Below are 15,100 nucleotides of genomic sequence, written 5' to 3'. Positions count from 1 at the left end.
TGATTTTGATTTAATTGGAAGGATAGCACCTGCGGTAAATATTTAGCACAGTTTTACTTCTGTTAAGTTGCAGTTTGTGAAGAAAATTAGAAAAACAAAAACTTTAAAAATACAGGAATTAGAGCTGATTCCCTTTGTGATGTCACGTGCCATTGAAGGCAATTTACACTTCACTGACGCAATTTTCTGAAAATCATTCACCAAAATAAAGGTGTTATATTGCATATCTTATATTGTGTAATTTATATGGCTTTTGTTTTCACTATGGTTGCTAGGTATCGGTTGTGGAATTACCTCTGCCTACGTCATATTTGTTGCCCACGTCCAACCAGGAAGTACAATTATAAACTTTAAAAAATTAACTGGGGACAAACAGGCCAAATGTTGAGTCAAATCGGAAATATAATTGTGTTCACTACGTTTTAGACTTTAAGAAGCATTTACCATTCTGTTTATGTAAGATCAAACATTGCGTTATCTGAGCAAACAATACACTTATAACTCAATTCTCAGAAAGCCAGTTGTATTGTCAGAAAAGTGTACTCACCTTTCACTACACGTGTTGGTCGCGACTACACGGAAGTAAACAAACGTCACATGACACGGCGAAGTTTCACAAATTCCACTTTAACGCAAACACCTCCATTTTGGCTCTTCACCGTCGCATTTTCGCCGTTGCACTCAAGGCGACGCACGATCCAAAATGGCGACGGTATGTCTCCAGTTTCACTGTTCGCCCTACTTCTCCTCACGCATGCGCAGCGAGGTGAACGACGTGAGACTGCTCTGTTTTGTTTTTGATCCCGGCTGTTTCCCGTCGCGCTTTCTCGCTTTTCGCTTCTCTTCCACGCGCGTAACCGGGACCACGACAACCGGGGATCACGTCAAAACACAAACAAACAAACAGACAACAGCAGCAGCAACAACAACAACAACAACGACCATGGGTGCCGCGTCGAGCACCGAGGCGGAGAGGGAACCGCTCCTGGTGCCGTCGTTAGCCGAACCGAGCGCGCAGCAGCAGCCGCCGCCGCCGCCGATCGTCCACGGCAGAGTGTACAGGCGAAGATGGCTGGTGCTGACCTTGTTCTCCCTCCTGGGGCTCATGCAGGGGATGGTGTGGAACTTTTGGGGGCCCATCCAGAACTCGGCCGCGCACGCCTACGGGTTCACCAAGTCGGACATCGCGGTGCTGGTGCTGTGGGGTCCGGTCGGGTTCGCGCCCTGGCTGCTCTTCATGTGGCTCATGGATAAACGAGGTATTCGGTACACACTGTTCCTGAGGTGGACCGTGTCGCGTTGTTGCTATGGATTTTGTGTGTGTGTGTGTGTGTGTGTTTTTGCAAAGTACAATAGGTTATCTGGGGTAGAATGCAATGTTTCTGCAGTTTTTTTTGATGTTTTTGACTAATCCTTATCTGAATTGTCCCCTATTGATGTGAGTGTTTTAGTGCTTCAGATTCATCCATGGTGTTTTGACAGTGATTTCACCACCATGAGCTTGTTACTATTATTATTATTATTATTATTATTGAGAGGTAAATTATCCTCTTTTTAGTTTCTTTCTCTCTTTCAAAATGACAAATAATAGTTACCACATTGTCCAAATATAATGGCTCTCAGTATATTCCTGAACATGAGTAAGATCCTCTTTTATCAGCGCCGTTCAACTCAAAGACAGTCCAGTTTATTCCTCCAAAGTTTGAATTCTGCTCCAAACCACGCGCTTTTACTGATCAATCAAACTGATCATTGATAATTAGAAATGACCCAATCTTGGTCTTGATTAGAATGTGAATAATTGCACAACCGTAGCAGGTCAATCTGTGCAGGACAAGGACGTTTGACAGCACATTATTTGTAAGTGCCTTTCAGAAAACCAAAACTGCACAGAACATCGCGTTAAAAACAAACAAACATTAAAAACGATAAAATAGTACACTTAGTAGGTTGTGGTGTGATGAGCAAGAGAAGAGGACGTGAAAGTTAGCTTCCTAGTTCTAGTTAGTTAATTGCTAGTTCCGTGTAGCAATGAAAGTGGATGTCGTGCTTACACCAGCGTAGACCGAGAAGGTGTCACATTATATTAGATTTGAGTTGCGAAGTGAACCAGGAGAGAGTGTAGGAAATACCAATGCAGTTTAGCCTGTTATTGTCATACATGAACGTGACGTGGTTTTCCTTTGATTGTTGTCATTTTTTAACTTAACAATAAAAAGAAAACAAACAAATCACAAAACAAAACATAAAACAACAAAAATAAGTAAGACAAGACCAGAGAGAAACGCATCAGGTAGAATTGAATTTACCGTATTTTCCGGACTATAAGTCACACCTTTTTTCATAGTTTTGCCCTGGGACTTATACTTATATTTATACTTATATACTTATACTCTGGAGCGACTTATATGTGATATTATTTATTATTTTCACACTTGCAACCGCATTTCATACTCCAGAGCGACTTATATATGTTTTTTTCTTCTCTATTATGCATTTTTTGGCTGCTGCCACTTATACTCCAGAAAATACAGAATTTGTGAAAGTGGGGCATCCAAAAAAAAAAAGGAAGTTAAGGCACACAAAGCCTTAAGTCCCATTTAGTCCAATTTCTGTCAAATTTGTCCATTTTCAAGTTGAGTCTGTGCTTTTTTTCTTTTTTCCATTGGTCCGCGTGTCAGTTATGGTGTCGGTCCAGTCCTTAATCATCGGCGCAGTTTGTGTTATACATCTTTTTGTGACGCCTTTCCCCCAACTGCCAGTGGTACATTCCAAAGACATCCGTTCATTCCGTCCATGGCAGGAGTTTTAAGGCCCAGTTACATAGTTCTGGGACGATGGTGTCAAAAACATTCTGCAATTCGTTGATAATCTCTGTCCAATATTTCTGAATATATTCAGTCCCAAAGCACATGATAATGGCGGGCCTCCTGGCAACCGCAGCCCCGCCCTGTGAGTATTGAGCGCTTGGCACGGTGTTATAAAAACAGCTCACATTCTTTCAACAACATTTCTTCCAAACGGTGGACTTTATGCTCCTCAATTGTAATGTACGCTCATGTTTCCACTCCTCGTCCGTCAAAACAAAATCACCCTCTTTTCCCCAATTTAATTTAGATGTACCTAGTAGATTAATGCATTTATATACTTTAGACATAATTCCCCTTGGAAGTTCTGAAAGTGGTTTCCAAGGTATTTTTGAGCAATATAACACCTTTTAAATGAATAATTGCGAGATAGATGCGCCTAAGTCCAGGATGTGTCATTTAACCAACACAAGAAAATCTCAATTTCTTCCTCCAAAGTCTGAACTCTGCTCAAATACTGTTACATGCTTGTGATGACAGAGGATTGGCTGTGGACGTCTCAATTTAAAAGTACCAAACTGATCATTGACGATTTGAAAATGATTCAATCTCAATCTGGATAAAAGTTTAATTTTTTTTTTTTTTATTGCACTTATTTGACACTTTTTGCACTGCTCTCGTCGATTCAAATATTTAGCACGGTTTATGAATACTCTTTAACTATCTAAACACTTCTTTGATGCCTTTTTAAAACGAAAGCTTTACTAAAAGAAGTGGCATAAATCTCGGCCCGCCTGTATTTCTGCATTTGTCTGCGTAACTTCACAACTCGCTCGACAAACATGAACCACATCAAGCACCCGTCCCGGAACATGCGTCTGGTGAGTCTGGCTCCAAAAGCGGGTCACCGGACGCTACAGTTGATTTAAATCCAAGGTTAAATGTATCGGCAATAATTATAATGCATAATCGCAGTGTAGGCTTGCCAATGGGACCAGGAGATTCAATACAAGAACATGCAAACTTAACTCAACGGCTGGAAAACAAAAGATAAACGCAATGTATGTCCCGCATATTGATGGTGTTAGCTTTAAAAAAAAAACTAATTAAAGCCACAAGCGGCATCCAACGGCCCTCGCGGGCCGCCGGCCTTCCGACTCTGCGCTTTCGACTTGATAAAGATGGCGCCCTTATTGTGTGTTGAATTAAAAAAGAACTTGACAGACGGGGACACATTGGACATGGCCAATCCAGTGCAAATGAACACAAGTGTCAGTCAAATTTGCTGCGCCGCCGCACAGAGACCGTAGCACTTGGAATAAAAATATGGATAACTTTTGATGCCCCGCTTGTGTAGATGATTTTCTCCAAATATGAACTTGATCGAGCTATTGCCCACGGAGGAGTTTGTTAAAGTGTGAAGCGTAAATGTGAACATTTCAGAGATTTCGCTGTTTTCCCATCTGTGACAGTATATTTGCAGCTCCACGGCACAGAGACCGTAGCACTAAAAATCAAAATATGACTAATTTTTGATGCCCCGTTTGTATAGATGATTTTCCCCAAATATGAGCTTGATCGGGCTTTCGCACTAGGAGGAGTTCGTTATAGTGTGAAGCGTAAAAATGTGGTCATTTTAGAGATTTCGCTGTTTTCCCATTTCTGACATATATTTGTGGGTCCGCCACACAGAGACCGTAGCACTTAGAATCAAAATATGGATAACTTTTGATGCCCCGCTTGTGTAGATGATATTCTTCAAATATGAGCTTGATCGGGCTATCGCCCTAGGAGGAGTTTGTTAAAGTTTGAAGCGTAAAAATGTGGTGATTTGAGCAATTCTACGATTTTCCCATAAGGATAACATGGGATGTTTCTGTCATCGCTATGGTTACGCCGTACAAAATATGACTTTGGCTCTCATACTTGTATGATCAGGATGGCAAATTAGAATTTAGTGCAAAATGTCATGTTATTTGGAAAAACTGTATTGTTTATAGGCCACTCTGAAGGCCAAATAGTCCAAATTCTGGGTAAAGTTTGTGGCTCCGTCGCACAGAAACCGTAAAAGTTATCCTTAAAATTTGGATAACTTTAGATGCCCCACATGTCTAGAGGACGTACACCGATTTTGAGGTCGGTGGGCAAAACGCACTAGGAGGAGTTCGTTAAAGTGTAAAACATAAAAATGTGGTAATTTGAGAGATTTTGCTGTTTTCCCATTTGTGACATATATTTGCGGGTCAGCCACACAGAGACCGTAGCACTTAGAATCAAAATATGGATAACTTTTGATGCCTCACTTGTGTAGATTATTTTCCCCAAATATGAACTTGATCGGACAATCGCCCTAGGAGGAGTTCGTTAAAGTGTGAAGCGTAAAAATGTGGTGATTTGAGCAATTTCGCGATTTTCCCATAAGGATATCATGGGATGTTTCTGTCATCATTACGGTTACGCCGTACAAAATATGACTTTGGCTCTCATACTTGTATGATCAGGATGGCAAATTAGAATTTAGTGCAAAATGTCATGTTATTTGGAAAAACTGTATTGTTTATAGGCCACTCTGAAGGCCAAATAGTCCAAATTCTGGGTAAAGTTTGTGGCTCCGTCGCACAGAAACCGTAAAAGTTATCCTTAAAATTTGGATAACTTTAGATGCCCCACATGTCTAGAGGACGTACACCGATTTTGAGGTCGGTGGGCAAAACGCACTAGGAGGAGTTCGTTAAAGTGTAAAACATAAAAATGTGGTAATTTGAGAGATTTTGCTGTTTTCCCATTTGTGACATATATTTGCGGGTCAGCCACACAGAGACCGTAGCACTTAGAATCAAAATATGGATAACTTTTGATGCCTCACTTGTGTAGATTATTTTCCCCAAATATGAACTTGATCGGACAATCGCCCTAGGAGGAGTTCGTTAAAGTGTGAAGCGTAAAAATGTGGTGATTTGAGCAATTTCGCGATTTTCCCATAAGGATATCATGGGATGTTTCTGTCATCATTACGGTTACGCCGTACAAAATATGACTTTGGCTCTCATACTTTTATGATCAGGATGGCAAATTAGAATTTTGTGCAAAATATAATGTCATTTGGAAAAACTATTGTTTATAGGCCACTCTGAAGGCCAAATAGTCAGAATTCAGGGAAAAGTTTGCGGCTCCGTCGCACAGAGACCGTAAAAGTTATCCTTAAAATTTGGATAACTTTAGATGCCCCACTTGTCTAGGGGACGTACAACGATTTTGAGGTCGGTGGGCAAAACGCCCTAGGAGGAGTTTGTTAAAGTGTGAAACAGAAAAAATGTGGATATTCGAGAGATTTAGCAATTTTCCCATAGGGATAACATGGGAGGTTTCCGTCATGGCTACGGCTACGCCGTAAAAATGAAGGCATAAGTTTGATTGTCCTTTTGCTCGGGACCCCAAAATAGAATTTTGGGCAAAGTTTAGAACATTTGTGTAAAACCAGTTTTTGTCCATCAATGTTCACTCAAAGGCAACTCTGTAGGGGGCGCTATCGCGCCCATTTCAATTTTGTCATTCTAAACTGGTCCAAACTTGAAAGTTTAACAACTGATTCAAATTTGGTCCTAATCTGACTCGTTTTGATCAAATGGGAGTAATTTTTAGATCTGCAATATTCCAAAATAAGTTGTCCAACTTTGCGGCTGCGCCGCACACAGACCGTAAAAGGTATCTCAAAAAATTGGATAACTTTAGATGCCCCACTTGTCCAGAGGACGTCCGCCAATTTTGAAGTCGGTGGGCAAAACGCCCTAGGAGGAGTTCGTCAAAGTTTGACGTGAACAAAATGGCTAACACAGCGTGTTTTCATTTTCAAAGGAAGATGGCGGCCATAGGGTAAGTCTGGGGGCGTGGCCACAATAAAAAAAAATTTTGTCCTCACGAGAGGAAAGCGTGTCCCGAATTTCGTAGCTTTACGCCAAAGCTGACCTCGGGGCGTCTCCCATAGGCGCAATGTATTTTGACTTTTGTCGGTGGCGCTGTCGCGCCATTTTTTAACAAAAAAAAAAATGGCCCAGAAAAAATCAAATTTTTCGCCTATTCTGAATTTTGGGCAAAGTTTGGTGAGTTTTTGAGCATGTTCAGGGGGTCAAATTAGAGCTCAAAAAGCAGAAGAACAAGAAAAATAATAAAAAATATAGCCGCAAGCGGCAATGATCGGCCCTCGCCACGCCGCCGCCACGCCGCCGCCACACCGCCGCCACGCCGCAAGAGGAGGGGGCGCTAACGCGCCCCAATTGTCCTTTTATTACGCCTACTGCTGAATCTGTGACGCTGTCACATCTTCTCCCCTTTGTTTTACCATCAAAAAGCAATTTTATTTTGAATTCTTGGCAAAATGTGCGGCTTTGCCGCACAGACACCGTGACTCTTTGAATGAAAATGTGGATAACTTTTGATGGTCTTGAAGATGAGTCTCACCAAATTTCAGGTTAATATGTCTAACGCCCTAAGAGGAGTTCGTGAAAGTCTAAAGTGTAAACATGTTCTGGCGATTTCCCCATTGGAATAACATGGGAGGTTTTGGTCATCGCTACGGCAACGCCATAACAATTATGACATGGGTCTCATTGACTTTTTTGATGGGGATGCCAAAATTGAGTTGTGTGTCAAATTTCATATAATTTCGCAAAACTAAATATTTAACCTCCATATAAAATCTGTAGGGGGCGCTGTGGCTCCAAATTAATTTATTTCACTTCAAGTAGGTTTAGGGCAAAGAGTTTAACAACTGATTTTAATTTGACGCAATTCAGACTTTATCTGCGCAAACGGCAGAAATGTTAAATTTGGGAGATTTCTGAAATTCTTGCTACAGTTTGCGGCTTCGCCGCACAGAGACCGTGACAGGTATCAATGTCATTTGGATAACTTTTGATGTCCCACTCCTCAGTAGCATTTTCACCAAATTTCAGCTTTTTAGGGCCAACGCCCTGGGAGGAGTTTGTAAAAGTACGACGTTTGGAAAAACTCCGAAGTCATGTTTAGCCATTTTTTAAGCAATATGGCGTTGCCGTAATATTTTTTACTTCTCTTCACCATCTACCTCTGCGCCAAATTTCATGATTCTACGATCACATTTTTTTTGGGTCAGTTCCCATCTCTCAATGCATTTTTGGTACATTTGGGGGCGCTGACGCGCCAATTTTTTTTATTTTAGAAAAGGGAAATAGCCAGAATGTAGAGAGGCACGATTTTTAGAGGTGTGCAATTTTTTTTGACTTTTCGTCAATGTTCACTGGGTGAAAAATAGGGGGGTTGGTCCCGAGAAGAAGAAGAAAGAAGAAAGAATAATATTCCGATGCGAAAACAATGTTTCCCATTTTCCAAATATCATAAACTATACATTTTCGGAAAGCGCTCGCGCTTTCCTACCTCATGGTGTGGGTCCCTGGTCACTGACGGGTACTTTCGTTAATTTTGAGTGGGCTCCGCCCACTCTGTGTTTTTGGCCCTCTATACAGTAATAATGTTCATTTTTTGCATTACATGCTTATATGCACGGAACATGCAAGAGATGGGGAACGTATTCGTGAGCTACTTAGCGCAAATGAGTGCTTTATATGGGGATGTAAAGTGCTCGTTTAGTGCGCACTTTTGCACGGGCTTCGCCCGTTTACAATGGTAATGTTACATTTTCCTACTACTAATTAGTATGAACGGGGCGCGCATGAGTGAAGGAGTGCGTTAGTGAGTGTTTGGAAGCGGGCGAGCGCTTCGCGCTCGATTTCGTGCGCACTACGTGCGCACTTTCGCAGCCGTGCTTCGCACGGCCTTACGAGATTAATAGGCCTCTCGCCAGCTTGTGGCGCTCCGGCCTAATAATAATATTTTTAGCAAAAACAATATAGTCGTTTCCACTATAACAACAAATTATACATCGTTGGAAAGCTCTAAGCCTTCCCGATGCCGCCATGGGGTGGAATCATCATTACGAGCGCTTATGCGCTCGTCACTCCCTATTCCGTCGGGATGCCCCGCCCACTCCCCATAGATTTCCATTGATTTGAGCAGATACAAGCATGGCCCATGCCTGCGGCATGGATTATCGCGTACGGGACGATGCCAGGAAGGTTTTTGGAGGAATGCAGCGCTTTGCGCTGCTGTTGTTAACAATGAGTGAATGGGCTATGCCTTCGGCAGCGTTGCGGGAGCAATAGGCCCTCCGCTCTGCTGGGGCTCGGGCCTAATTAAATAGTGCCATTTAAAACGGTAAAGTCCAGTTACTCCCTCCAAAGTCTGAACTCCAAACTACTTTTACCACTAGACCGCTTGATTAAAAATGACTAATACCATATTTTCCAGACAATAAGTCGCACCTTTTTTCATAGTTTTGGCCGACTTACACTCCAGAGCGACTTATATGTGATATTATTTGTTATTTTCACACTGACATCCACAAGAGGGAGTATGTGGAGTTGTTTAGAAGTGACACAGAGGAAGAAGAATTCAATGGATTTAGTGGTTTGGGGTAAAACTGATGCTTTGGTAAACTTGTTAGCATGTTCTTTATGCTATAGTTATCTGAATAACTGTTAATATGTTACGTTAACATACCAGACACTTACCACAGTTCTGTCTGTGCCTCATGTAGCTGAAGGTGTTAGCGTTAGCATACGTCATGTAGCTGAAGGTGTTAGCGTTAGCATACGTCATGTAGCTGAAGATGTTAGCGTTTGCATACGTACACCTATTCACCATGTTCTCTCATCTGTTATTATTTTAAACTGCATTTACAGATGAAATGTCTGTTCTTGGTCTTGGATTTCATCAAATACATTTCCCCAACTTATACTCCAGTGCAACTTATATATGTTTTTTTCTTCTCTATTATGCATTTTTTTGGCTGGTGCGACTTATACTCAGGTGCGACTTATAGTCTGCAAATGTATTTGTGGATAGCTGCGTTGCATATTTCAGGATAATCGCCCTCTTTCCGTCGAGCTTCATATATTGAATTATGACGAGTTCTCAGCTTCACAAATCACATTAGATTTGACCACAGAGCGACCTTGTCTTAAACTCTGACATGACACTGACTCACCTCAACGACGCGATGCTATTTTAAAACGGATTTCATTTCAAAAATATACTCCTGTCGTGTTTTGTTTACAATATCCGACGATATTCTAGCAGAGAACATGTTGAGCTGTGTAATATGACAAAGTATTCTGACATTCTGAAAGCTCTGACATAGAAAAATCTGCAGTATTAAACTATTTGCGTTCATAAATTGTCATAAAATGTAATAAATAGGCTCTTGAAAAATCTTGACATACATTTTTGTTGCATATAATCCACCCCTTAGTCATTTTTTATGTATTTAATTCATATATTTATCTTATTTATTCTGGTTTAGTCATGGTTTTTAGGCTTTTTAAAGTTTTGGTTTAGTCTTTTTACCTTTAGATTCAGTTTAACCTTTATTTTATCATAGATTTTGTGTTAATATATATGTGATTAATAATATGTGATTATTATTTATAGTGAGGGCTATATTAGAGCTGATTAAATGGAAAAGCATGTGGTTTGGAGTTTTTTTCTGTTTAAATGACAAGAAAAATCTGTATTCTTAATATTATGTTCAGTAAATGTTGAAAGTCATTTTAATTTGTATCTATAAAATATACTTGAAATATACTTTTACGGGGGATCGTCCCGGGTCTTCTCTGGGGATTACGCGTCTTAGAAACACGGAAACCAAACCACACGGACGCTACACGCCGCACAGACTTAACCGTGTGTGCATTAGATCATGAGACGTAATAATGTTCTGACTCAAAGAGGAAGTACAAAGCGGCTCACGCACTGATCCATGACTCACACAAATGTAGTAAAACACGGCCTTCTTTCAAATCTGGGTCACTCAGGAATAATGAGGGCTACAGTGTATTTAACCACAGTGTATTTAACCACAGTATATTTAACCACAGTGTATTTAACCACAGTATATTTAACCACAGTGTATTTAACCACAGTATATTTAACCACAGTGTATTTAACCACAGTATATTTAACCACAGTATATTTAACCACAGTATATTTAACCACAGTGTATTTAACCACAGTATATTTAACCACAGTATATTTAACCACAGTGTATTTAACCACAGTGTATTTAACCACAGTATATTTAACCACAGTATATTTAACCACAGTGTATTTAACCACAGTATATTTAACCACAGTATATTTAACCACAGTGTATTTAACCACAGCGTGTTTAACCACAGTATATTTAACCACAGTATATTTAACCACAGTATATTTAACCACAGTGTATTTAACCACAGTGTATTTAACCACAGTGTATTTAACCACAGTGTATTTAACCACAGTGTATTTAACCACAGTGTATTTAACCACAGTATATTTAACCACAGTATATTTAACCACAGTGTATTTAACCCCAGTATATTTAACCACAGTGTATTTAACCACAGTGTATTTAACCACAGTATATTTAACCACAGTATATTTAACCACAGTGTATTTAACCACAGTGTATTTAACCACAGTGTATTTAACCACAGTATATTTAACCACAGTGTATTTAACCACAGTGTATTTAACCACAGTGTATTTAACCACAGTGTATTTAACCACAGTATATTTAACCACAGTATATTTAACCACAGTGTATTTAACCACAGTATATTTAACCACAGTGTATTTAACCACAGTGTATTTAACCACAGTGTATTTAACCACAGTGTATTTAACCACAGTGTATTTAACCACAGTATATTTAACCACAGTGTATTTAACCACAGTGTATTTAACCACAGTATATTTAACCACAGTGTATTTAACCACAGTGTATTTAACCACAGTATATTTAACCACAGTGTATTTAACCACAGTATATTTAACCACAGTGTATTTAACCACAGTATATTTAACCACAGTGTATTTAACCACAGTATATTTAACCACAGTATATTTAACCACAGTATATTTAACCACAGTGTATTTAACCACAGTATATTTAACCACAGTATATTTAACCACAGTATATTTAACCACAGTGTATTTAACCACAGTATATTTAACCACAGTATATTTAACCACAGTGTATTTAACCACAGTGTATTTAACCACAGTGTATTTAACCACAGTGTATTTAACCACAGTGTATTTAACCACAGTGTATTTAACCACAGTGTATTTAACCACAGTATATTTAACCACAGTGTATTTAACCACAGTGTATTTAACCACAGTATATTTAACCACAGTGTATTTAACCACAGTATATTTAACCACAGTGTATTTAACCACAGTATATTTAACCACAGTGTATTTAACCACAGTATATTTAACCACAGTGTATTTAACCACAGTATATTTAACCACAGTATATTTAACCACAGTATATTTAACCACAGTGTATTTAACCACAGTATATTTAACCACAGTATATTTAACCACAGTGTATTTAACCACAGTGTATTTAACCACAGTGTATTTAACCACAGTATATTTAACCACAGTATATTTAACCACAGTATATTTAACCATGTGTATTGAATGTGTGGCTATTTCAAAGCTTAATTCTTTTGGTATAAATCCTTTTGAAATTAAACCTTAAATATGCTTGTCAGATAAAAATAAGGGATTGGTGCAACTTTTCTCAATCTTTTCAAAACACATTTACATATTTTTCCCAGCTTTAATGGCAACTGACAATTATTTTTGCCAATCTAGCCTCCATTCTTTACAGGTTTTCCATTAAACATACATATTTTTTACTTTTCTCATGTCATTTGGCGCTAATTACAGCTCTGTCTAATCCATAAATACTCTTTCCTGAGCTCGTGCCATGTTTCTGAAAGGGTTTATTGGCTACTAAATAGTTAACAATTGTATAAATGATCAATTATGATAGTTGCAATCAAGAAATGATCTTGTTTCGGCCCTAAACTTGAACACTTCACTCAGGAAGTCGGCCTCTTAGGGCTGTCACAATAATAAAAATTCAAATAACCACACTTATTCCTACTGTAGTAAAGCATGAAAAAAGACTTGATTAATTTTCAACAAATAGTTTATGAAGAACGACACTACAATTTCTCTCTTTTTTTACACAACTTGTCTTTTTCAACACTGCCAGTAAAAGCGTGTTAAATTTCTTCCTCCAAAGTTAAACGCTATCGTTAAGTCTGCGTCGTTTGTGATTCTGAAATTCATTCCGAATGCCATTTTATTCAGTTTATCAAAAGAAAATTGAGAGAGAAAAATCAATAATAAATAAAAAAAAATGATTTAGTCTTATACTAGTTGTGATAAAGCTGAAGATCATTCTGTATTAACTGTTCAGGAAACATCACATTTTGTCCTGTTGATTTTTTATTTTCTTTAGTTTTTTCTTCAGTTTTTTTTTCTTTTTTCCCCCTTCAATTTATTTCAGTTTTTTTCCTCATTTCCCCCTATTATTTTAAACATAACACAAACACACCAGCACTAGACCAGAGAGGATAAAATAAAATACAAATAAACATCAACTAAACAGCAAAGAAACAAAATCACGGCACATTTAAATGAAAACATTTGCCAAGAATTGTTCAAATATGTGACTGTTTTTATGTATTGACACTTTCTAAAATGAGTATCATGTTTTGACACAAGCTTTAGTGTCCGTAAATGCTCCACAAAAAGGTTATTCTTGTTTGCTCTGCTGCGAGCGAGACGATGGCATTACTTCCTGTAGCGGTTATCGTCATGTGTCATCACGAACAGAGAAGTGGACACGGTTTCCCTTAGTGACCGTCACATGCTGGAAACTGAAACCGACGTCAACGCATCGGAATGACCATTTTGTTTACCGTGAACTTGTCCGAGGACGGAAGGGAAACTGACGCAGCACAACGACGAAGCAGAAAAACACAAAGCAATTGAAAAATTACGACGACAATGAAAAGTAGCTTGATTTTCCCACCGATCAAACGGTTCCGGTGCCGTTGTCTCCTTAACCCGCCGTTTCCTCCGGGGTCTGCGCTTGAGCGAGCGTCGGACGTCGAGCAACGTGAACCAGGGAATAAACCGATAAACCCGATATTTTTGGGGCGATATGTAGAGCAGATTTTGACCGTTTTCCACAAATGACGTAGCTTGAATTGACTATAAACTCGCACGTTCTTCAGGTCGGTTATAGGTTAGCCAAAACTAAATATCGTTATCTTGTACTTTCAAGGCAAATATTGGACGAACAATATTGATATCGGTTATCGGTCCATCTCCATCGGTGAGAAGGAGGAAAAACACTATAAACACTATAGTTGCGACCAGATAACGTTTAACTTGGGATGGGACGGTATTAAGGTATATTCTGGTATTTAAAAGTGAATTAATAGATTATTTTTGGCCATTATGTACACTTTTCTCTGCACAAATTATGTAAATAACCAATACCTTTACAAAATGTAACTTTCTGAAAGGGAAAATAAAGTTAAACGTGGCAAAAACAGCCAGATAAAACAAGTTCTTTACATTTCTGTCTTTTGTTTTTTACTATATATTGAACAAAAAATACTTAAATTTGCTTCTAAAATCATCACAAGTATTATTTTTTGTTCCACACTATTATATTATGACCTGAATAATCACGACTATCGATTAACCTGATCATCGTGACATCCCAACACAGCCTGGTACTCGCCTGAACACTCATTCATTTTAACGAAGCAGCAAATAAAAACGAAAAAATGAATACGTGTAAAAGCCCTTTTGGACGGGATTAGTTTGACCTATGGACTTCTGTGAAACTTAATTTACCCCACGACGGCAGTGTTTTTTGTAAACATTTGCACGGGATAAGCAATGTCATTAATTTACTAGTTTTTACAGACTTTAATTCGGAAAGGTCGGACTGGTAAATACATTGAAGTACGCAAGAACCTTTTAATTCATCCATGTTGCTTGTGATGCTGCTATTTTCAACTATTTGTGTTCCAATTTTCGGGGGGAAAAACAATAATTGGATTAGCAAAGGTTTCCTGGTAAATGAATAATATTCATCTTAAACAGATTTGGACGTAAAATGGATGTAGAGACATTTTGAATTGATAAAAGCTTCAGGGACTAAAAACCACCCAATCACAGACATGAGTTTACTGTAAAACTGTAGGTGAAATTCATGGGAATTTTTTACATTTTTTATTGAATATATAATTTTTTGTAAAAGCTGCTGCAAAAAGAGCTGATTAAAAATAAAAAGACAAAAGGTTGTGTTGTAAACTTTCAAATAAGGTGATTTT

At 38.7% G+C, this 15,100-nt stretch overlaps 1 protein-coding gene across 1 annotated transcript in view; it reads left to right on the top strand.

Moving 5' to 3' along the window:
* The first annotated feature begins 858 nt into the window (after nt 1–858).
* slc49a4 (solute carrier family 49 member 4) overlaps nt 859–15,100 on the top strand; it is a 106,090-nt gene continuing 91,848 nt past the window's right edge. Inside the window, exon 1 of the mRNA XM_072445253.1 lies at nt 859–1,259. Within this exon, the coding sequence (XP_072301354.1) occupies nt 944–1,259 (316 nt within the window). The 5' untranslated portion in view covers nt 859–943. The remainder of the gene's footprint in view (nt 1,260–15,100) is intronic.

Source organism: Eucyclogobius newberryi, unplaced genomic scaffold (assembly GCF_026437365.1).
Source record: "Eucyclogobius newberryi isolate DKJ021-1_F unplaced genomic scaffold, fEucNew1.0.hap1 SCAF_14, whole genome shotgun sequence".
Classification (NCBI taxonomy): domain Eukaryota; kingdom Metazoa; phylum Chordata; class Actinopteri; order Gobiiformes; family Gobiidae; genus Eucyclogobius; species Eucyclogobius newberryi.
The sequence above is the reverse complement of the archived record's forward strand: the minus strand, read 5'-3'. Positions and strand labels throughout refer to the sequence as shown.